Source organism: Drosophila arizonae, chromosome 3 (genome assembly GCF_054131065.1).
Source record: "Drosophila arizonae isolate 15081-1271.41 chromosome 3, UAZ_ARI_1.0, whole genome shotgun sequence".
NCBI lineage: Eukaryota > Metazoa > Arthropoda > Insecta > Diptera > Drosophilidae > Drosophila > Drosophila arizonae.
The window spans coordinates 6,966,851-6,993,418 of record NC_142923.1 but is presented as its reverse complement, the minus strand read 5'-3'; the positions used below and the strand labels follow the sequence as shown (position 1 = coordinate 6,993,418).

Genomic DNA, 26,568 nt, shown 5'->3' with positions numbered 1-26,568 from the left:
ACTTTTGTTGCTGTTGTTGTTGCTGGTACAAATATTAGGCTACTGGTTGTTCTTGTTGGTTTTTGTTAATAATATTATTGTTATAGTTGTTGTTGTTGTTGCTGTTTACGGCTGCACGCTGGGATTTGTTTTTTTTTTTTTAGGTGGAATTGAATCGATTTTAATTCTTTTTTTTTTTTTTTTTTGCTTTCGCATTAGCGATAATAATCGATTCAATTATTCAATCAATCAATCAAGCTGCAGGCTGTGGCATTTACCTATTTACTTATGCATTAATTAATTACTTATTGCGAATTTTATCAACTACGGCATACGAAATACAATTTTGTTAGTTTTTAGGCGATGTTTTTTTTTTTTTTTTGTTTTGTTTTTTTTTTTTTTCAATTTTTATGGAGGGAGAGGAAAACAAGAAAAGAATGAAATACAATTTGATTAGCTCTTCATGTGATTAAATAACTACACAAATTTCTTTTTGTTTGGCACTACGAATTTCGACGATTAAAGCTCTAAATCAAACTGAAAAAAAATAATAAAAAAAAATTTGCAAAAGAAGCCAGTAACATAGCGATAGTTCCCAACAAGAAAAAAAAAACGGAGTTTTGCTGAACATCAATTAATACTGTTTAGCTATACATATATGCATATATACATATATATCAAATTTATATATATATATATGGTAGTAGGTTGGGAAGTTCTCTATATACATAAGCTATTTAGCAGCTACACACACATATATAGGCAAATCATATACAACATACAAATATACAAAATGTGAACATTAAAAATGCATTTTATATTTCAATTGTTTTTTATAATTTACATTTGTTTTTTATTTGTTTGTGTATTTATTCAATCTATTTGAAATCAATCTCAGAAATTAAAGGCGAAAAAATAGCACAGTTTTTTTTTTTTTTTTATATAAATGTAATTTAATTATAATATTAATAATAGACGGAAAAAACAAATCATATAAAAATAATGCTAGACGTAGCGGTAAACATGTATATATATATATTATATATATCAAATTATTCACAAAAAAGAAAATTTACAAATGAAAATAGAAATAGAAAACAAACTGAAAAGAATAGAAACAAAAAGTGGACAAAGAGAAAACAAATACTTTTCTGTGTGTGTTGTGTGTGTGTGTGTGTGTGTGTGTGTGTATGTGTGTGCGTATGCGTATGTGTGTGTGTATATGTGGGTGTACAGACTAATTAGTTATAGGTGCTTAGCAAATGACAATCAAATAAAATTAAAATAAATCAATAAAACTGCAATGAAGCCATTTATCGTTTTTTTTTTTAACTAATTGTAGCCGTGTTTGATGTTGTTGTTGTCGTGTTATTGTTTATAAACAAAGAATTTATTGCCAAACATTTCTTTAAGCTTAGATAGTCATTTATAATAAGGCATAATAATAATATACATAAGTAACAATAGATAATATAGAATTGATCAACTTTTTGCATAATTTCACTTTCATTCAAGCCTAATTATTTAAATTAGAATTAAACAATAAGTACTTAAAAGCAAAGTTCATAACATGTTCTTTTCTTTTGTTTTGTTTTTGTTTTTCTCATCGTTTACTTTTACATTCAAAATCTTAAAATGATGCACTCGATATAAACCAAAAAAGAGGAAATTTATAATTTGTATTTATAAGAAGCGAGAAAAGGAAGAAAGCGAAAATTAACAAAAAGCGCAGCAAACAATACAAATTTTATAAGGCATACTTTTGTTTTATACATAATATATATATATACACATATATATTTGTACAATTATATATATATATAGTATTTATATGGCTACTACGCTCAGTGTGTAATGCACGTGTGTTTGTATTTGTGTGTGTGTATTTGTTGTGTTTGTGGGTTTGTCAGCTTTGAAGCACAAATTTTATCTTTAATGTTTTTTTTTTTCGTTTAGCACACAGTTTAAAATTATTTTTGTGTTTTTTTGTTGTTGTTTATTTAATGTTATTAACTAGGCAGCACATAAACAATAAATTTAATTATTGAGTTTAAGTTTCGTGTTTTTTTTTTTTACTATTTTTTTTGGCACGCAAAAAGCTAAGCTAAAACCATATGCAATATATATACATATATAAAAAGCAAAAATATGCAAAAAAAAATAGTTGTTTTTTATTTTTAATAAATTTAGCTGCATTTTGCGCGCCAACAAAATATATATATGTATAAATATATATATATATATATATTTACGTTTATATATTTCTAAATACTTGCATTTATGTAAATATATATATATTTTTTAATATTAATAATTTTTTTTAATTTTGTTAACTAAGAAAAATTTTGCTAAATTTCTTGTTGCTGGTGCTGCTGTGTCTGTGTGTAAGTACGTTGCTTATGTCTCTCTGTGTGTGTGTGTTTGTGTGTGTGTGTTTGTGTGTGTGTTTGTGTGTGTGTGTGTGTGTGTGTGTGTGTGTGTGTGTGTGTTGTGTTTGTGTGTGTGTGTGTGTGTTTGTGTGTGTGTGTGTGTGTGTTGTGTCTGTGATTGTTGTTGTGTGTGTTTGTTGCGCATTTGCGTATGCAGCTTCAAACGTCTTTAATTTGCAGTTTATTAACTAAAATGTAAATTTGCTGCTGCATTTCAAATTGTTACAAAATATTTGGTGTTGTTTGTTGTGGACTGCTTGTTGCTGTTGTTTGTTGATTTCATGTTGTTGTTGTTGTTGTTGTTGGGTTTTTCTTGGTGTTGTTGTTGTTGGCAACTTACTGTTCTTGCGGATCAGTATCACTCTCTTCCAGCTCGCTCTTATTGCGTCTCTTCTCATAGATGAGAATGATCAAACAAAGTATCAAAACCTCAGCACAAATGCCAAGGAAAGGCCACAAGGCAGCAAATTTGCCTGAAAGTAAACGATAAAGCAATTAGATAGATATATATATATCGAAAAGAGTGAATTCTGCATTATAATTTACCCTTAACACGAACGGTTACAACATCGGTGGCAACGGTGCTATTGGCATAATCATTGGCCTCATTGCGTCCATGGCATTTGTAATCGCCTCTATCATCCAATGTCACGTTCTCAATCATTAAAATTGCATTCTCAATTTTATTATCATCCGCTTTCAATATATAACGATCTGTGCTATTTGTGACATTTGTGTAATTGCCTGTGTCGGAAGAAGAAAAGAAATTGAAATTAGTATCTGATTTAGCCGGGCCTAAAGAGAAATTTTCAGATCTTTGCAAAAGTTGAAGTTGTTTAGCTGAATTTTCTATATTTTTAGCTTTCAGTATATTTTAATATTCAAACTTATTCAAGAACTCATTTAAAATCCTTTTAGAGATATAAATTATGTATATATATGAAGAAAAAAAATCATCGATCAATACAATCTTTAAATCATAGTGATAGAGTATTTTGGAGTTTCAAAAATCGGTAGGATTTCCATTAAAAAATTATTCAACATCTTAATAAAGGAAAAAGATGCTGATTATACATATAGATATATCGAAAAAATAATCATTGATAAATACATTTTTGTTTTTAAATTATAGTGATAGAGCTTTATAGAGCTTACAGTAGATATGATTTCCATATTGGAAATATTGGATGATAAATTAACAATAACGACATAAACCGTTTTATATAAACCTCTTTATACTCGCTCTGCAGAATGCAAATTTTATAGATTCTTCTTGTAAAGTTAAGGTTATTATGCTATCTGTTTTTTCGTTTTGACTCTTTGATTCTCTCATTAACTTAGATCACTCACCAAAACTCCATGACAATCTAGGATTGCTACCAAGAACTGTGCAGGGGATCATCATTTTTTCACCCTCTACAACACCAGCATTTGAAGGCACTCGTACGACCACGCGAGCTGAAGACAAAAAAAAAAGGAATGTGATATTAAAATGTTTTCTTTTTTTCCTAAATACCTTTTTTGTTAATTATCTGTTTGTTTACTTACCAATCACGTGAATATCTTTGGACACGCCCTTGAACTCACAACTGTAGTCACCATCGTCGTGAGCTTCCGCTCTGTCAATTATGAACTTTCTTTCGGCATGAATAAGTTTAAATCGACCTCTCAGTGAGGGGACATCCGTCACATTGACGCCGCCCTTTTTCCTATTTATACATTAAAAATGGAGAACATAGCAATTAGTTAAATTTAAAATACGCATAGAATAACGAAATTGATAAATGGTTACAGCTCAAATACCGATATTTTTGTATAGAAATAAACTTAAGTTAACTATCTGGAAAGGGTTTACGATATATGTTATCGAAATATTCCATGAATAATATTAATATAATAATAATCCATGTATAAATATAAAATACAATGTAATTATATTATCGATAATTTTTTCATCGTTTATTTTTTATTACTGGCTATTTTATTTACAGCTGAAATATTTATAATATTCGAAAGTCATGAAGAGCGGACCTACAGCCGGTTAGTCGAAGGTATCAATAACTTTAAAACTGATGTTTTTACTTTAGTTGATATTTAACCCATGCCCTACAATATGTTGAGCTTCATTTTACTCTTGTGGATACTTTATGTTGATTGTCTCGTGATATTGGTATTATTATATATTTTCAAGACGTTGAATTATCGATTGTTCGCTGTGCTCTGATAATTACTTTTTTTATTTTCTTACATATTCTAAACTTCTGTTTTTCTACTGTCATTTCTAACCGATAATTATATCTTCCATATTTAATCGGAAAACTAAAATTTTCGGGTTCGGCTTTACCTCGTTTTTCTTGTTAGCCAAAAATTCCATAGACCAATATTTTTATTCAGTTCAAGAACTTTTGGTGCCAATTATTCAGGACTAATTCAAAGTGAGGCACGCAAAGCTAAGTTTTCTGGCCCTGGCGACCGACAAAAAGTGTCATTACCATTACGAGGCCTCTTTCACACCCACACACAGACACCCACACATACATGCACACATATTTGCTCTCACGCATACATATATAGAAACTAGAGTCGGATAAGCCCACTCCCTGTAATCGGGCACTTTTTAGCACACACACACACACACACACCCCACCTCAACCTCCCCCCCAACCATCCAGCGCCTAAGCTATGCTCTCCAGGTTACGTCAGTCAAGTGCTTGGTTAAGGGGGGCAACATAATTAAGCAAAAGTGCTTAGCTGTGCCGTATTAAAATGATTGCTCTTATAACTGCCAACTAGTATGCAGAGCCATAGGCCATAGGCCAGAGCTGGGGGAGATACCAAACTGACGGACTGCCCGCTCGACTGCGTTCTATCTGCCTTTCTATTGGCTAAACTCGACGTACACTCTCAGAAATTATGTAACGGGTCGATAAACTTATTAGAAATTAATTGTTTCTAATTATATTCGTTTTGATTTTAATTTTCTTTTTTTCTTTTCGTATATTATATTACATCTTGTTTTTTTTTTTTTTTTTTGAATTATCAAAGGATTATTTTATTTTTACTTTGTTTAATTTTTACTGAAACTAAACTAAACTAACCATACTAAAACATTTTTTACTAAACAATTCAACGCAAAATTCCTTTTTGAGTATATATATACATATATTTCTAACTTACCATATGAGTGGATCATCGGACTCCACATTTTTCACATTGCAGCTGAGCACAAGCGGCGTTCGAATATCGTAAAATTTGAGTTGACGCTCTACATGGTCATAATTTGGCACCAAGGAATCTGGCCCTGAAGTGAACATGATTATATATCCACACGGAAAGAGAGAGAGAGAAAGAAAGAGAAAAACATTAAAATTGTGCAAATATTTATCGGATAAAATATATATTTATATACAAATACAAATCGTATATCTCAAAAAAGTAGAGTAGGAAAAAACGTTTACATAAAAAAATGTTTATCTAAATAATTATGCATATACGAAAAAGAAAAAAATATATATATATATCGATAGATGGCTTCATTTATGGTAGGTATAAATATATTAACGAGTTTTTGTTTTATTGTAGAGGCGAGAGCTTAATATATGAGGGGTGTTTATAGGGGGGTTTACGCAGGGTTTTTTCTATATTTTATTACGATTTTGATTAAGATCTGAGAGCTAAAAATGAGCTGAAATGTTTGTGGTATATAGATATACATATATATTGGTTTGATTGTATTGAAACTCTAACAAGTATTTATTAATATAAAAAATAAATACAAATAAAACAGAAATTGCAGCTTAAATCAAAAATACCAATAATTATTTCACACACATACGCTATTTGCACTAAATAAAAAAAAGACGTATATCTAATAAATTTGCAAACACAATTTGAACTAAATTAAATTAAATATTTTTTAGCTCCCATATAAAAAACCCCCAAGTCAAAGAAAAACAAATCTAAAACTAACTAAAAAATAAAAAATATTTTTTATTAATTTTCGAATTTTATTTCACCTAAACATACATATGTAAAGTTAAATATTTATTTAAATAATATATATATATTTATATATATGTAAATATATATATATATATTTTAGTATATATATTTTTTAACTTGGACTGAAATCAAATAAATTTTATTTGCATGATATATATATATATATTTAAATATATATATATCTAATATGCAATAATTAATTCCATAATTTAAATTTTATTTTTATTTTTAAAAGTAGCTGCAAATGGAGCAATAATCGTTTATTGATATTTAAATACTAAATGTTATTTATAGTTATCAAGTTATGCTATAAGCAAAGTCAAGCTAAAATTAAAGCAAGAGCTAAATTGTCGATAACTGATAATCGATAAACATTAGCCCACATACAAACATGACACAGACACAATACTTGTTCATGTATTATAGCCTTGTCCTTATCGCCATACAAAAAACAAAAAGAAAAGCGAAAGCAAAACCAAAAACAAGAAAACAAAGTATACGCAAACGAAAGAATAAATGAAACAAAGGCAATAAACATTAAGCCGCGGTTACAAACACAGTCATTGGGGGCAAAGCAACAACGCTTATCAAGCGACTGAGCGCCAATTCTGAATTACACATGGATTTAATATGCGTCAAACAAAATGGCTGCCAATCAATCAAATTGAAGAGCCGGAGATAGAGAGAAAGAGAGGAGAGACCGACTGAGAGTAAGAGAGACAAAGAGGGAGAGAAACGGGGTCAGTGAGGCGCTGTGCACCTGCCAGTCGTGTGATTCAAAAGCAAAGGTAAACAACTAAAATAAATCGAGTAAAATATATTAATATGTATATATAAATACAACAACAATGACAACAACAATAGCGACACACACATACAAATCAAAACAAAAAGTTGCAGTAAGAGAAAGAAGAAATATATCAAGCAACAAAAAGGAATAAAAAAAAGCTCCACTTAAAGATTTGCCTGTGTTTCATGTATGTATGTATGTATGTATGTGAGATTGTTTATGTGTGTGTGTGAAGGCGAACGAGCTTAAATATCGACGAATAGTCAAAGCCTAAGAACACTAGCGAACGATTAACAACACCAAAAATAGACTAAACGATGTGAGGGAGTTTGAGCAATGTAGACGTGCGCTGATAACGATTGTAGGAGAGCGGGAGAGCGAGAGAGAGCGTATGGCGAGTGAGAGTACGAGCAATAGAGCGAGGCTTAGACGATAAATAAAATTAAGGAATTGGAATTTGACGATGAGTGAAATGCAGTTACTGTTGTAGAGAGACGCAAATGAGACTGAGTTGAAATGTTGAGTGAAATTCGTAGTATTTTTGTTTTGTTTGTATATCAGAGTTATTGCACTTGTGTGTAAGCCACTCAATGGATACAGGGGTTCTGCCCTTACTGCGCGATTGCAAATTATTTTGATGATTATCAATTTGATTTTAATTTTAATAAATGGATCACTTTATATTTATACACATAGCAAATTAATAACAATTAAGAGTTGAGTGTTTGTTGAGCACTTAAGGTTATCGGCATGAAATTTATTTTGCGCTTGATTGATAAACTAAATAATTTGACACTTTGCAAATCAAATTAACCATTATACATATTTAACGCTTTGTCACGCAATAATTCTTAAGCGCAATAAACTGTAATTAAAGCTTTCAGTTCAGAATCGAACTAATTGCGGCACAACTCGAATATGCATGTATGTATGTGTGTATTGAAGTGTAATTGACCGAGCTTTGTATGTATGGAAATTTTGAGTGAGTTTTGCTTTGTATCTATGTATGTGTGCATGAGTGTGAGTGAGATGTCATTTCATGGGGTGTCAGTATGTTTGTATGCGTATTTTTTCGATGAGCTGTGAGTGTGAATGCGTGTGAGTGTATGTGGCTCACCCTTTTTAATAGGCAAGAACGTCTTTGGCTGCTGCATTAAACCGATGTTGTTGCTGTAGCTGGTTGTTAGCGCTGTCTGCGCTGTGGGCGCTGTTGCAACGGTAACACCAACACCAACACCGCCGCCACCCACTGCAGGCGGCACAAATTGCGGTGAATATGTTTGATATTTCTCATTATGATGCTGCGTAGGTTGCATTGGCTGCGGCGGCAGCGGCAGTTGAAAATTGTTTAGTTGCTGTTGCTGATGATGCTGCGCTCGATGATGCGCTGTGGCAGTGTCGATAGGCGTTCGATAAATCGGCATCGTTTGATTGTACAGCTGTATGGTGGGCGGCTCGGGTGGCGCCACCGTATGCTCCAGCAGACTCAGGCGGGGTGGTGGAAAATCTGGCGGCGTGGCTGAATAAATGCGATGAATGCCATTGACACCCGCCTGGCCGCCGTCACCTGTTGTTGTGGCATGCCACGTGCTCAATTCGTTGTATCTACGCGTTGTCGCCGGCTGCTGCGACTCGTAGCTGCCATAGCCAAAGCCAAAGCTGTGACTTGTGGCATTGCCTTGTTGCTGATTGTGCTGCTTGGCGGAGGATAGGGACGGCGACTCCGAGCCCCGTTGCGGCTGCTGTTGCTCCTGCCACGTCCGCGTAAATATCTCATCGGCCGAGCTGGGCGTCAGCTCATCGATAGTTCGATAGCCGCTCTCTGTGGGCGTCTCCGATTGCTGCTGCTTGTTGTGCACGTGCAGCATGTGAAAGCCGCTGTCGCGACGATGATTTTTGTTGTTGTTGCACTGATAACGACCCTCGTGCACCTTTAGGGCGTGCCGCACCTTCAGATGTGCCTCGATCTTGTGCTTCTCGCCTGCAGTTGGTTGATCGATTGATTGTTGCTCGTTCTTCATCAATCGTCAATCATCAATAAATACTTACCTTCGATGGCGCTCTCCGACAGTGTATAGGAGTGCTCGTCGTGACCGTGCCGCAAATTGTGGCGCGTTATTGACTCCCCATTCTTTAGCCAGTGTATCCGCTCAGTTATCGGTATGACGCACGTTATCGAAAACGGCTCACCGATATTGACAATCGCGTCGCCGTAGTAGACGATCGGCGTGGTTGCAAGTGCAAACTCCGATGATTCATCGCTATCATTCTCAATGATGCTCGCTGCATGATGTTTAATTTAATCCACAAATATGTATATACATATATATAATATATATATATATATATATACATGTATATAAAGAACACACACAGCAAGATGGTTACAACAAATCGATATATCGATAGCAAAAAGAGCAGGTTGAAGGGGGCAATGGGAAAGGAGAAACATCATTGGAAATCAAGAAAACATTAACAATTAACAACAACATAAAATATAAACGTTTTTTTTTTTATTTAATTAGTCTTTATACACTCCATAAAATATATTGCTACTATAGCAGATGTGTGTACGATCCGATCCATTTCGAGTCGATCGATTGAATGTGTATTATTTTATCGGTTAGATTTGTTTGCTTTTTTTTCGTTTTCTTCTTTTTGTGTGTTTCCAGTTTTCAGATTATTTGATTTCAGCGCCAAGTTGCAAAAATATGTATGTATATATCAATTTATTTATACTAAATGTGTCGTAAATCTTACTTACATATACACATAAAAGATATTTGCAAAATAAATGAAAAAAAAAAAACCGATTATCGAACTGAATAACCAAAAAGTCAAATTAAAGCTAATTCAAATTATAAATGTGGTGTGTGAGTGCTATAATTAAGACCACAAGGTGTTAATGGTTCTCGTTCCTTTTTTTTTTATATAAAATGTACAGTTTGATACGTAAACAGTTTAAAGTTATCGATCAGCATTAAAGCTAATCGATAATGTTGCGGGAATAACTCTGAGGTGGGTTTAAATATTAATTGTTTGGGGATAGTTAAATAGAGTTGCTTAACTTGTATTTTTCTCTACTAGAAGTTATAAATGTTATAACATAAATATGTTCAATTGAATATTTTATAAATTATATTATGTGACAATTAGTTATATTATGAATCGATAATTATCTAGGCATTATTGTAACAATATATTCATACTTAGCTATACCCTCAAGAGCCTCCACATTCTAAGCACAAGATTTTGATATTCTGTCATTACACAACACTAAACGGAGACAATTAACAAAGCGCCGGTTGCTGACGCAACTCGCATTTACCATCGTAGAGAGATTAAAATCAATCTCGTCATTCAGCCAGGTGTATGTATGTATGTTTTTAATTGTGTGTGAGTGTGTGTGTCTGACATTGGGTGATGGCGTCAACAGTGACGTCAGTAATGTCCAGTTTAAACTGCATATTCTTAAGCCATGGCCATGTCCACGACATACATATATACCGTTAGTCGAATGACCATGTGCTGTTTTATTTTTCGAGAAAATGTTATCTGCGCTTATCACTGGACGGTAGGTAACAAGTACTTTTGATAACTAGAAATAAGCAAAAGGCTAACATGGCAATAAATATATAGGCTCTTAACAAAGAATGTACAATATATATTTGTTGATTGCTGTTTGCATACAGATAAAGCCGCAATCTTATCAGCTGTTTTAACAAGTCAACGGACATATTCTTTATTTGTTTCACACAGGGTGATTAGGCACATTCACACACATACAATCACACGTTTATGTACTTAAGTATGCACGCGTAGTATTTGCCTTCCCTTTTCAGCTGACACTTTTACAGCAAATTAAGCGCAAAAAGATTGCAGACAACGCAATTTCATTTACAAGCAACAAGATGTCGCCCCATCTCTCTTCCACAGCTTGCAAGCATTTTCGTCTGTTGCTGTCACTTTGGACAGCATAAGCACAAAAACACACACACACGCACAAGCATTACATTTACACACAGAGAGCATATTGCAGCATAGGACAGAATGGAAGGCGGTGACCCAGTCGAAAAGCATTATAAATTTATACAACATCAACACACACTCCTACACACGTGCGTATAACACACCTTAACATTCTTTTACTCTCACCACACACTCTCTCACTCGCGCTCTCTCTTTGTTTCGTTACACACAATGCTTAACCGCTACGGCTGCTGCTGTTGTTGTTGGTGACAAGAAATTTATGGTTTATTGCTTGTTCATGTAGCATAGTTTTTGTCGCATTCCTTGTGCCAAATAGAAGAAAGAGCATGCAAAAGCGAGCGCCAACTAAAACTTTATTTAATCAAATTTATGGCTGCCAGCACACACACAGTCATATTCACATGCATGCACACTACATCCCTCTCTCTATCCTACATCCAACGCACCATATGAATAGCGCACTCGTGACATATTGTTATTGGCATTCGTTCGCATAGTGTGTGTATATACATATGTATATAGATGAATGCGTAAGTATGATATGTGTGTGTGTTGCTCATTACATTTTAATTTTTCGCTTAGGTTTTATTATTTTTTAATGAACGCATAAAGCTACAGTGCTACAAATAGTCTCATATTTTTGTTTCACTAGAAAATGTTATAGCCGAAGGCAATTAAAATATTTACAGAGAGAACTTGCAAAAAGTAAAACTAAGAAAAAACTAAATGCCGCAAAACACAAACTGTGCTCATACAGAGAATTTTCTGCCAGCAAAAGATGAAACAAGAAACATACATACATACCTATAACAAAATTAATTAACACGAAACAAAATTGATTGCGCCTATATTATGTACCTTTTCGTGTGTGTTTGCGATTGTCTGTGGGCACAACTGTGCGTGTGTGTGTGCTGTTATTTTTGGCAGTCGTCGTGCACGTGAAAGCACACACAGTTTGAGAGTCATGTCGTAAATGACTTTTGAGGACACTAATGAGCGCCATTTTGCGCGAGTTTAAGGTTGGCCAAAATAAAATAAAAACAAATGTGAAATTAAATAAATAAAAAAAAATCATGTGCATGTTTATGTATCATTGAAATGATTGCTAGTCAAATTGCATGACTAAATGATAAGGATGCAAAAAGCTTAAACCAGCTGTCGAATACCCTGTATAGGAGTCGACAGGAGCTCTAACTACACAGCAACGCAACAGACTATGAAAGCGTTTTGTATTGATTTCATTTGACTTTCACACACAATACCGCATCCACACACATAAATACATACATACATACATACATATTGACCAATCGAACGAGTTGATCGGTCACTGAACGCACAACGTGAAATTCATTAAGTAAATTGCACGAAACATGCCAATTAAATCCAAAAACAATTCGCAACAATTGACAAAGGAGCACAAAATAAAGCAATTCCCATTAAACAACAACAACTGCATTAGTTGCAAAACAAATACGAATTATAAAGCAAATGCAAATAAACAAGGAGCGCGGGATAGAGTGAGGAGGAAAGAGTGAGAAGTGAACGGGTGCAGCGATTTGCTATAGTGGCACAAAGAAAGACAGCACACTGTGCACTTGACACGACGCTGTTAATGGGCGCCCGGCAAAGGAACATAATAAAAATGTGCTAACTAACCATTATGATAATCATGCTTATCACAAACAGACAGACCGACAGGCGGCCAGAGAGATTTATAAATAGGAGGCACATATATAAATATTTAAATACGCAACCGAGTTACTCGCTAAAACAAACAAATTTGTTTGAAAACGGGTTGGGGAATAAGAGCACTGGCAGATGCGCTGACTGCGACTGCGACGGCTACGGCGACGGCGACGGCTACATCGAATCATGTGTCTGGGCAGTATGTATGCATTCACATGTATGCGTGTGTTTATATGCCTGTGTGCGACTGGCTGCTGTAAATTGAAATAAAAAATTGTTTGTCTATTTTAAAATTAGCAAAAGCAACCAAAATGAATATGACTATTCGTCTGAGCGTCTGCTCGCCACACACTGTTCTCTCTCTTCCCTCTCTCGTTCACTACGGCGGTTTCATGTCCATGTGTGTGAGCACAAAAGTTTTGCAGTTTTTGGCCACAGCAACAACAAATAGTGCTGCCAATTTAGCTAGTTTTCTCTCAAATTTGGCTTGAAAATAAAGTTTTCACAAAGTTTTGAAGAGCAAAAATGTTTGTTATAAATATTATTTACTTTTCTAAAGTTAAAATTTAAAAATATTTTAAAGACTGCATTCCGATTATCTTTCCCAATTGAACTATTTGTTAACTTTTCACATGGCTTATAAACAATTTTTAAATATACAATGAAGACTGTCTTTAGGTTTTAGCTTTAAATATTTTACCATTGCAAACGCTGACAGCAACTAGAACTACCTTTTAACGGTAATTGTATTAAAGAAGAAATTGATAAAAATTTAATTGATTTGTATTTTGCGGGTTTCTTTTTGTTTTTTGTTAATTTTGGCTTTTTCTGACAATACACATTAAAGATTTAAGCAAACAAACATTAACAAAATACTTGTTTAACGTTTTCAAGTATGTTGAAAGCAAGAGAAGAAAATACATAGTATAAAATCTTAAATGCTCTTGTTGTTGCCGTGAATTTCTGCGTCAGTGTATGGCGGCTGGTGTGTACATAAATATTCTATTTGCCTTGTAGTTGTCTAATTAAACGAAATAAACATTAGCTAAATTTAATTTCCAGCTCCCCAAGCGATTTAACTTGAACCAAATGGATTACCGCACAGCATCACAGTTGAGAAGGCATTGGTAAGAAACTGCTGATCGCAGCCGAACAGTTTTTAAACAGTCCAAAAGAAAGGCAAACGTCATTCTAGATGGGTTTGCGGTCGAGCTGAGATAATGTCTGCCTGGCATATTGCTGATCCAATAAATAATGCAGAAAAAACATTTCAGACAGTTTTGAATATTTCATGCGGCCTTCTTTGCCCGTGCCAGACATTTGTGTCAATTATTATTGGCTCGGCACAATTGAAACCAACGCAAATTGATTCGAAGAAAACTAAATGGACACACAAACACACAGATACATTTACAAATTTATTACACCCTCTCTTAGCTACATGCGCCATTATTTTTTTTTTCAATCGTATTTATTGAACAGCTTGTAAACACACACACACACATACACACATAAAAATCATTTCCAGTAAGTTGTGAACTTTGGAGCCAAAGCAATTTCAAATTGTCAAAGTCAATGAAGCGATAAAGCTTTGAGCGCCGGCCGCTGCTCCCTCTCTCTCTATCACACACACTCTCACCATCATCATGCATGGTGAAAATGAAATTGTAAAACAAAACAAAAGTGTCAGAGAGTGCAGAAGAAATAATCAAAAACGATAACAACAAAAGCCAACCCACACGGCATTGATTGCACGAGTTGGCAACTCTGTCCACTCGGCAGCCAGCCGCAACGTCACAATGGAAAAATTTTCAGACAACCTTAGCAAAGTGAAAATATTTGAGCATAAATCGGATTCTGAAAAGAAAAAAAAAATAGCAAATCACCCCCTCCCCCCCCCCCCCGCACAGAGTAACTGATTGATGCGACAATAAGGCGGCGGGAGGTATAGTGAATGGGAGAGGGAGGCAGCCAGTGACGTTTGTGACGCCTTTTTGCTTTGTTTTTGTTGTTCGTACTTGGCCGCAGTGGCAGTGGCTAAAACATGAAAAGAACAAGAACAAAAAGCGCTGCCAGACAGTCAGACGAACATTTAATACATATTAATACACACATACGGAGAGACGGTCTGAATGCACAGTGGGTCGCACTCAATTGTCTTCAAGTGCAAAGAAAACTTGACATTTTGACAAAAAATAATAATAAAGAAAAAGAATTAATGCATAAATGTTTTCACAGCTCATGTTGTTGACACATACATTCATGTCTATATATGAATATATTATATACATATATGTTAGTGAATAGACACACACGTGTATATATACTTTTATTGTTCTCACGCAAAAATTTATTTATATTTATTTTTAAATATATGTATGAAATGTATATTGTAGTTAAACAAAAGCAGCAGATGCATATATACACACATGTCTTTGCGTATATGTGTGTGTGTGCGTCTACGTATGTATATTTATCTGGTGTATAAGTGCCTGCTGTCTGCCTCTAAATAGGCGATGTGTGAACTTTTAGCTTTTGTCAGGTGCCTGCTAATGAAAGCGGGGGCGCTAACAGCATGAATGGGCGGGTATAGCTGACGGGGCCGAGGAGACGAGGGGCCAGGGTCACCGTCATCTGCCATAGATAAGAGTGCAAAAAAAAAAAAAAAAAAAATACAAAAACCGTTGCTTCCTCAAGCTCACCTCTTCCGCAACCACCTCACCTTCCTCAACAAACGATGGCCACAACTCTATTTGCCCATTTGGCTTCACAATTTTTCGTGTTGCAAATTAGCTATAGAAAGACTTGCGAAAAGGTGCAATTCGCTGATATACCAATACATACATATATTTACAGTAAAGACACGCTTGAGTGAACACTATGTTTGGCAGCCTTTCAGGCAGATGTTGGGCTTTAGAAAATATGAATCAGAGGATGAGTAAGTTAATGAATAACAAAAGGACGTTTTTAGAAATTATTACAAGAACGACAGAATAATAACAATATAGTACTAATCAAAAGAAAAATAATACAAATATTAATATTGAATAATTGTAAACATCAATAAAATATAAGAAAGAATAACAATTATATATTATATACAAATATAATAATATAATATATTATAATAATAGCATTAATAATAAAATTAATTATAATTTTTATATATAAATATTATAATATAATATAATATGTAATAATAGTAATAATATGAATAATAACTAAAATTATAATTATAATTAATAGAAAGATGTTCATTTATGTAGCTTTTTCAATACATTTCCTTGTATGCTATTCATCACTGTAGTTTACGCTGTATTACAATTGTAACCGTAACCACCCATCTCTCTCTCCCTCTCTCACTCTCGCTATCTTTGAGTGTATGTGTGCGTGGGTGTGTGTGCTTGGTTACATTCGCTCTGTTTAAGCAGTCATTATCTGGCACAAGCGGAAACACAGAGGCAACCTCTATATATCAAAATGTGCTAACTATTCAAGTTTGCAGGCAATGCAAATGCAGCAAAGGCAAGTAGAACAATGTTGGCACGCCTACGCACCCCGAGGGGCGGAGGCGACTTTTCTTTCACTATGACACAGCAGCAGCAACAACAGCAACAATAACGTCGACGACGACATTGAAAGGGAAATTACATTTCATGTTTATTGTCTTTATAAAAATAATATTTTTGCAGTAGGCGAAGGAAAAATCAGACACAAAATGAAAATACGAGCCAAACACATTTATAGAACCAGATTCAAATCAAGCGTTAACTCATGCAAGTACAAATTTCTAGGAAATTGAATTATCAGAAAATGAGAAAAAAAAGTCAGTTAGTTATCTGACATTTTATAAGTGTATATTTCTAGGAAATATCCAAATTAAATTGAATTGAAAATACCTTACACTGCAAAGATTGAGAAGCTTATTATTTGGTTAATCAAAATAAATTGAGTTAAGGAACACGCAGTTTGTTCCACTGTAGAAGACTTGGGTGAGCCCGCAAATTTCAATATTTGACATTTATTAATGTAATGAAAATGCCATTAAATAAACAAGGCTAACAAAACAGGTAAGCCCCACTGTACATACAAACAAAAACAATGATTGTTGTTGTTCAATGGGGAGTTCAAAATCCTGCGCGAAAAACTCGTCAAATGAAAATGTGGCACAGAACGGGAAATTGTGAAAGAAAAAAAAAAGTGATATACATACATATATATACCTTCCCATAAGCCAACATAAACACCTGGACAACACGTGGTTTAGCTTTTAATTTTTTTTTTTTTTTTTTTTTTTTGCTTGGACCAAACGAAATTTTCGCTTTGAAGTAATCGGATAGAAAAAACAATAGCAAATAAAAGATTGAGAAAAAGAGTTTTACGGATATGGATGAAGTGAAAATACTCTACAAACATTTAGAATTGGTAGCCAAATGTGTTTATATATTGATATACTTTTGATTATACTATATAATGTAGTCGAATATTTAATTATACCTAACAAGTAAATATAAGCCCCATTACGCTACAGTTTGCTTTTGAAAAATTTGAGGGATTGAAATCGGTTAAAGCACATATTCCTCTTTTAAGATACTTTCTCGACACACAAAAGATACAATTCTTTGTCCACAAGATAATTCAGTTCACAATGTTTATAAAAATGTATATACTTTTTAGTAGTGTATCAAAGTATTAATGCATAGCAGCAACAAATCAGTATGGATAACGAATACTTGATAAATCTCTCTAGGCAGGAGGCCAACAACTCGACTCGAACATACGTGATTCATATAGTGCTTGGTCATACGGGTTTATATGTATACATAGTATATGCACACATACATACATCTGTATATGTTTGCATATATATATAGACAATATTTAGCATTTGCAATATCAAAAGTGTTCGCCCAGGTTTCCATTATTTTACGTATGATTCCGTTTATTTACGCAAACAGTTCAACAACAACAGAAAGAGGCATTGAAAATATTGTACCATAAAATAATTATAAAATAAAGGGAAAACAGAAACATGTGCAAAATACAAATTTGATAATCACATAGATTAAATGAGCACCTGAGCAAGTGGATTACGGCGAATAGTGAAATTCCCTAAAATCGTATGCTATGAATTTACAAATTATAAATAATTGAACACCTAAATATTTTTCAAATACATTCAAAAGTGAACAAATCAGATTAATTTCTGGAAGTATATTTTGGGATTCAGCTCTGTATCTAAACAAATTAATATATTATTTTCTTATTACTGAATTTGTTTATAGGTTTTATTATTAATTACTCCTTTTATATTGCTTTTGGGCATCTTAATTGGAAAATGAGAGAGTCCACAAATAACTGGACATGAGATTAAATCCTATGTAGACATTAACAATATTGTAATTTATAAAGAAGAAAGCTCTGAAATATAAGTGGCATACACTTGATCCCAATATAAAGAAATAAATCGAGCTATAAACCAAAATATTCAAATATTATCATTATGATTTTCTATAAAACATATACTATATAAATTAACCTAAGAAACAAAGATAAAAATTTATTTATATTCATAAAAATACAAATAAATTATAAGATCTTAAAGATCTATCAATGGATTCTCTCATCCATTTATAAATTCAGTTTTATTGGTTGAATTACTTATGAATTGAGATGATATTCAAATTGAATGAAATCTTCAATAAATATCTCAGGTTGATTTTTATTCCTCCTTATGTTGTTAAACAAAAATCATTTTAATAGAAACAAAATTTATAGAGTTTGAATGGTGCTCACAAAATCAAATGAAATGAAATGCAAAATAATCAAAAGCTCGAATGAAATACACCTTGACTGTGGAATACATACATAAAGATGTAGCCAATAACTAGTGTTATATAGAGCTATATAGTTAGATATCGAACAGATATGCTTAGAATAATAAATAGTTTGGAGTCGAGCGCCAAGGCAAAGGCTATTATAAAGAGAACTTTTTGATGGCCAAAACTGGGTAGGTGTAAACAATACAGCCGGTACAAAGTATACAGACCATGTGTGTATATTAGGCATAATATATGTACTATATACAACCATGTACATAGCATATGCAGTATTGAGTATCGAGTACCGGGTCGATGAGTTAATATAAACAACTATTCGGACATTGTCTGCGGGCAACCGGCAAAGACTGGGGCGCTCTGCTTACCTGGCGACCGTGTAAAAAAAAAAATTAAAATTAAAATTGTGGAAAATATAGTAGAAAAACATCATGAGACTTAAACTGAAATACTAAAGTGAACCTAATATATTTTAGATGTTGCTTTTGTTGTTTCTTTTCGTTTCTGCAATTGTGTGGAAAATTGAAAATCAAATGAGCAATAGCAGAAGCAGAAGAAGAAGAAGAAGAAGAAGAGAACAGGTACAGCAGGAGAAGGAGGTAGAGGTGGCGAAACACACACAGAGTCGACCAGCCGCAGCCGCAGCCGCAGTCGCAGTCTCAGTAGCCAAACCCAACCCAACCAACAATATAAACTATAAAAAGCAACACAAAAATATCGAAGCACAAGTACACTTAACTAAAGGCCAAAATGATAGACAAAGACAGAGCGGGCGACACAGAGAGAGAGAAAGTGATAGAGAAAGAGAGAGAGTAAGAGAAAGAGGCACAGAAAAAGAGCGGGCGAGCGGACAAGGCAAGAAAAAAACCTGATGGCCTCTAAGAGGGGGGTGGGCAGAGAATACTCTAGGTGGGGAAAGGGGGCGGAGGGGATGTGTGCTTACATTGTAAAAGAGAAAATAAAAACCAAAGGAAAGTGTTCGCTCAATATATGTATATATATATATATATATACATATGTGTGCGTTATGTTATGTTCTATGACGTATATGTGTATGTGTGTCTTTGTGTATAGCAAAAACCCAGCAGAACTTTGGGGCAATATTATCATGAAAGCAACAACAAAAACTTCAAGTGTCCTCAGCACTAACATCTTTTGTTCATGAACAAAAAATCATGATTAGTGTAATACTATCTATAACAATATGTTTCTAATTAACGCTAATAATGTTTAAAAATAAATTTAAGGAAACATTATGTGTGGAATACGCCAACATATGCTTGATATGTTATTCAAATTATCATCAGTTAATATTAGGTAAAACCATAATTTAGTTCCATTCGAAATTTTATAAAAAGTTTGAGAATTCCAATTGAGGATTGAATTGAGAATCAGAAAATTTATATACATATAAGAAATTGGAAAATTTAAAATGTGCAATATAAATTTTCAATTTAGCTGTAATAATATTCGAACAAAATTGAATTAAATTTTTATATATTATCGAAAACTCAATCGAGGTATCAACTATATATTTAGAGTAGTATCACTAAATGCATAAAAAATGGCAATTGCACTGCATTTATAACACTCAAAAGTTCAGCTGGGAGTTGCAAAAAAATAAATAAAAATAAAATATCTGTATTGAAAATGAACAGAGACAAAAATATGTTCGGCCAGGCACCAGGCAATTAGGGCCGAGGGTGAAAGGGCGAGGGAGACGAGATACTATCATTTTTTTTTCTTTTCCTCTTTATTTTTGTAGTTTTGTTTTTGTTTGCAATTTCTGCTGCAGTTTTGTATGTACACTTATACAGTTAGAGAACGTATACGACAAACATATATAGAGCTTAAATATAGGGTAACATATATGTATGTAAACGTATACATATACAGGGGGTTGCTTGGCTAATGTTTTTTTTTTTTTTTTTTTTTAATTTATTGTTAATTATTGTATAGTTGGATGTTGTAATTGTAGTTGTTGTTGTTGTCTACTTACCAAATGATTGAGCATGAACCGCTAAAAATATCGAGAGGAATGAAAGAGCGCTAGCCAAGAATTTTGCCTCCATCTTTGGTATTGATCCGTGTTGTTGTTGTTGCTTGTGTTGTTGAATTGTTGTAATTATTTTATTGGTTGTTGGTTGTTATTGTGGTTGTTGTCGTTTCAAATTGCTTGCATATTAAATTTGCTTTAACTAATTCCGCTGATTAATTATATTTGTTGTTGCTTGTTTATTATTTACTTTTTATATTTATGCTTTTTTTGTACTTTATGATTAACTTACTAGATCATTATTAATATTACTTTATGTATAGCTTTAAATATACGATTTTAATTTGTTGTAATTAATTATGCTTATCATTAAATTTGATATTAGTTGATGTTGTTTGTTGGTTGGTTGGTTGGTTTGTTATTTTTGTGTTTTGTTCTGACGATTCTTCTCTTTTTGCTCTTTCTCTTTATTTAAACAGCTCCAGCTTTTGTTCTTGTTTCTCGTCGCTATTTTGTTTTATAGATGTAGAGAAAAGATTATTTTTTTAAAATAAACAATTTCGTTTTGTTTCTTTGTCAATTTTATATATTTTTATTTTCTTTTTTCGTTTTTTGGCTTTCTTCTCGTTTGGCTCACTTTGAATTTTATGCTTCTTGCACAAAATTTAACAAGTAAGAAAGCTCTAGTCGAGACTGCTCGACTACGAGATCCCCTGAACCCTTGGAGCAATAGATATTTCAATAATTTTTCGCGTCTTTCAGCTTACACAAGAAACACGCACACACACACACACAGGCATACATACACACACACGCATACAGACACACATACACACACACACACGCATACATACACAAGCGCATACACACACATACACATACACACACACATACACAAACACATACACACACATACACAAACACATACACACACAAGCACCCACGCATAAACACGCATGGGCTGCAGTGTGCGCTTACTATGAGAACTTAATTGTTTAATAACTTTTTTTATGGACGTACGATCTTCATGAAACTTTCAGATTATGATAATAACATGGATATGCATGTAATTGCCAAAGCACAAGTCTCTAGTATTTGAAATACGCTTTTTACAAAAGTGAGGGTGAGGGGGTGAATTTAAGGGTGGGGGGTAAATTTTAACAAAAACCGAAATTGTATAAATTGCATATAAGTATACATTAAAAATTTGGAGACTCTAGCAATAAAGGTGTAGAAGATATAATTTTATAACTGGTTTTCGATAAGGTTTTTTATCGATAAAAAAGATCGGGATGAGTTATCGAATTTTAATGATAAACTTGATATGCGCGCTGTAATTACGGACATTCTAAAAAAAATTTGAAGTCTCTAGCTCTTATATCTTCTGAAATCGACGCGTTCATACATACGGACAGACGGACAGACGGACAGACGGACAGACGGACAGACGGACAGACGGACAGACGGACAGACAGACGGACAGGGCCAAATCAACTCAGCTCGTCACCCTGATCAAGAATATATATACTTTGTGGGGTCTGCCACGCCTCCTTCTCCCTGTTACATACATTTCAACAAAACCATTATACCCTGATTTCCCATTGAAAATGGGTTCAGGGTATAAAAATACATAAATTCAAAATAAAACGAACGCATACAGAGAGAAATGCTCGCGGCGTCTTTAAGTGCGTGAGCGAGAGCGAGAAAGAGAAGCTAACTCAAGGATGTGAAAAAGCAGAAGCAACATCATAAAAACTAAACGGGAATTCAACTAAATATAATTCTTACACTCATTGTCTCTCTTTCTCTCTCCCTACTTTTTTTTATCGACGTCAGCATTATATGCTGCACACGTGCTAACAGCGCAATGGCTTGGGCAGGGAAAGGGGTCTAGAGGCAAACAGCATTCAGCTGCACCTTCTTTGCTAATTTCTTATGTTTGTCGCGTTAATTTTTTTTGACGTTATTCATTTACATGCGTAGCCAAAAGCTCTTTTTCTTTCTTTCATACACACATACACACACACACAGGCACAGAAAGACATTCACATTCAAGAACAGGCACGCAGCGAAACTGGGGGTCGAGGAATTTTTGGCTAGCAAACTAAAAATTGAAATATGCCACATTGACGTCCATGCAAAATGCTCAAAAGCAAACGCACTCAGATATGAGTCAAAGCTCAAACTAAATTTGGTACTTCATTCCTTTTTATTTATTTTTTTCTTAGATATATTTCCATTTAGTTTCATACACTTTTAAAAATTAACGAACTGACTGGCGTCTAGATCTAATACTAGACACTGACCAAAAGAAATAGCGAAAAATCGGACACGGAACACAACAGAACGGAACACAGCAGCAACGTAAGCAAGCGTAAACGTAACGCAACGAAATCAGCGAGCAGACTGAACTGGCCGCTGTGCACCAAGCGAGCGAGTAGGCAAAAAAAGAAGAGAAGAGCAAAAATAACAGGCTGACGCTTACTCGGCCAAAGGCGACGGCGTCGACGGCGACGTCGTCATGGCTGACTGATAAAAGCCGTACGGATTTGTTCTTAGCTCATTGTTTTTGCTATTGCTTTTAGATTGAAATTCGTTTGTCAGCAGTGTTATCAGCAAAAGCAGAGGCAGCAACGCCGACTGAGACGCCGGCAGCTGCTGCAGAGCAACGGCAGTTTGTTTACCCCGCAACGACGTGCATGCGGCGGCATTCGCACTGAATGTTTCCGTCACAATTTATACGCATATTCCACACATACTCATACATACATTTTGACACACATACATACATACGTACATAATTATGATAAAGAGCTCATTGCAGTATTTTAATACAAACATACAAGTCGGCAACAACGTAAAACGTTCACGTATCGCAGCAATGGACTAAGAGCGACTACAGTTACGTCTGCAGGGGGTGGAGGGAAGCGACGGCAGTGGCACTGATGAGCTGCCTGAAAGCGGTTGGCAGTAGTTTCAACATGATTTTTGCTGGGTAGCTGCTAAGCTAAAAAAAAGAAAAAAACACAAAAGAGGCGCGCGCACTCATAAACCCAACGCACGATAATACAATAACAATACTAATTCATAATGTATTTTTGGTCAACATTTTGCAAATTCTGTTGAGCACGATAGCTCAAGTCGCATCGATTCTCAACCGAACTCAACATTGATTACCGCTGCTTTTTGTATGTGTGCGAGCGAGCATACAATTAACTTTTTTTATAAAAAAAAAGTTTGATTTTTGCAATTTTTCAACTCCTGCTGAGCGCGATAGTTATCGATTGCTAGCGGAACTCGATATCGATTGACGCTAGTTATATATATATTTTTTTTTTGTTCGATAAAGTTTGAATTTTATTGACAAAGTTCAAACTAGTGCTGCAAAATAATCGATATTCCGTAATATCGATATTCACGATATTTTCAGAGAAAAAGATCGATAAAAACGATATATCGAACACTTCTTTTAAATGTTAATTTTCTTGCTTAGAATCTATTATAATATTTATATTAATTATGACTTCTTAATGGATAAAATGGCAACCATTTCAAGATTAAAATAAAAGCAACAGCATCAAACAAAAACAAATTTATTCAACCGAACAAAGTCGTATAACAAATTATTTTTCATTAACTTAAACCTAAAACAGCAATTCATTAAAGCTTAAATTCACTATGCTCCTTAAAATTATATTATAATAATAACAAAAACAATTGCCTCCATGACAGTTTGAAAAAAAAAGAAATTAAAACAAAACCCATTGGTTTTTATTTTAAAAAATTAGTTTGTTTACTGTTTCCGGTTTTAATGACGCCCTTCTGGAATTAGCAATCATTCCAGCTTTGCTAAACATCCTCTCGCTCTCAGAGAACGTTGTCTCATATTTTTTATTTACGAAGTGCAAAATGCTACCGGACTTGGGTGCCAATTCACTCTCTTGCAGCGATGGATGCATGCGTGTTAAGTGATTTTTAAGGCTTGTGGTATTTCCACTTGTTTTGCAGACCTTAAAGCAATTTCTGCACACCGCACAACCATCCTTTCCTTTTTCAAAATATTTCCACACTTCGGATTTTTTTGGGGCTCCCACGGTCTTATTTTCTTCATCGGAGTCAACCCTCGCCGCGCCTAAAACACACAAGCTATGATTCCAAGCTTTTCCAATAGTATATATCAATTGTACTTACGTTTTCTTCCCAAAAACTGATCCATTTTTTTCTTTCTATTGCAATTAAATTAAATCAATCAATTTGTATACAATTTAGCAAAATTAAATAAATGCGCTTCTTACACAGTTAAAACCAACGCCAAGAATAACCATTTTTTCGATATATCGATACTAAGAAAGCCATATCGATCTTTTGCCAAAATTCGAAAATATCGATTATAACGATTCCGATCCGATATTTTTGCAGCACTAGTTCAAACCACTTGCGAGACAAATTGCCTTTTAGCGCAGCATAACGTCATCGAGCAGCCATGACTCAGTGTCCCGGTCATAGTTTATTTACTGTTCACACATACAAACACACACGATAGCTAACTGACTTACGAAAATGGGAACAAAAACAAAGTTGACGCAGTCGATGATGTGATGCTGCTGACCAATTATTAATTAGCGGCAAACAAATTTTTTTGTGTGACATCTCTAATATTATTATATGAATTCGAAAAATTTTGGTATTATTCGTGTAGCATACATCAAGTCACTCTTTAATAAAGTTTTACCCATTGATAAGGATAAGAACTTACATATAGGAATATTTGTTTGGTTACATATGTATGTATATATAGTATGTGGACACGCTAATTGAATTGATTAAGCTCAAAACGAATGAGAGGAAAAGACAATATTAATAACAATAGAATTGATGGGCCGCCTACCCACACAAATACACACGAACACAGCTGCGACTCAGCTCTAAAGTTAACATAAATGACTTTATAGTGTGCGTATGTGTATATGTGTATCAGGCTGAATGACGTGATTGTCTCTCGGAACCCGCATATGATTAAAACGGAAAACAAGATAAAACTCGGAGCAAAGGAGCAGCGCGTATTCAGATTGTTGTTGATAGGAAGCGTTCGTCGTGGCAGAGGCAGCAAAATACGCATGACACTCCCTGCCGCTGCCGCACACACACACACACAGGCGCAAGCACGCGACACACCGACACGAGGTCACACACACACACGCACACATACATACACAACACACACACACAGATATATAGTGTGACCAACCGCGCGTCCCTTGCTTCAGCCCACACTCAATAGCAATTATTAGTTGATTTTCACAATATTAATTTGTGTGACCAGAGAGGAGTCAATATACTCAACATTTACAAGTCACGAGATAGAAGCATGTACATATGCATATATATATATATATATATATATATATATATATATATATATATATATATATATGCGTGTGTAAATATGTATATGTGTATATATAATTTGTCTGTATGTATCGAGAAATGGCAAACAATGAGTATATTGAGCGCAAATATAGTTACAGGATTTTTTTTTTTTTGCTAGCTGCTCCCACTTTTTCTCCTATTTCTTCTTTATTGTTTCTTCTTCTTATTAGCCGCGATGACGACAGCGTGCGCGACGGTCACAGCAGCAGTAGCGGCGGCGCCTTCGCCTTGCGCTTTTCAATAACATTTACATTTACACTTTGTACTATTTATGTAATAGTTTTTCATTTTTTCAAGCGTTGGCGAATTTGATCTAGCCAGATGTAGCCTGCTGTATTACACCTGCCGTATATTTTCAACAAATAATATGGAATTCACTTATTTGATTATTAGCTTTTTTGCAGATTGCTTTTCTTTCTTTTTTGT

General features: G+C 34.2%; 1 protein-coding gene across 15 annotated transcripts in view; it reads right to left on the bottom strand.

Annotated features, from left to right (window-relative positions):
- Positions 1–26,568, bottom strand: part of Bsg (immunoglobulin domain-containing protein Bsg) — a 32,791-nt gene that overhangs the window by 5,651 nt on the left and 572 nt on the right. For 5 of the 15 annotated variants that reach the window (XM_089466247.1, XM_089466256.1, XM_089466257.1 and 2 more), the window contains exons 2-9: positions 20,716–21,219; positions 9,250–9,483; positions 8,318–9,181; positions 5,586–5,709; positions 3,957–4,117; positions 3,759–3,866; positions 2,955–3,152; positions 2,749–2,881 (exon numbers count right to left, since the gene is read on the bottom strand). In XM_089466247.1, the coding sequence (XP_089322373.1) occupies positions 2,749–2,881; positions 2,955–3,152; positions 3,759–3,866; positions 3,957–4,117; positions 5,586–5,709; positions 8,318–9,181; positions 9,250–9,483; positions 20,716–20,788 (1,895 nt within the window). In that variant the 5' untranslated portion in view covers positions 20,789–21,219. Of the gene's footprint in view, positions 1–119; positions 304–2,376; positions 2,882–2,954; positions 3,153–3,758; positions 3,867–3,956; positions 4,118–5,585; positions 5,710–8,317; positions 9,182–9,249; positions 9,484–20,715; positions 21,220–22,964; positions 23,175–26,238; positions 26,500–26,568 lie in introns of those variants that run through there. The other 10 variants (XM_089466252.1, XM_089466251.1, XM_089466253.1 and 7 more) reach the window with 8 other exon arrangements.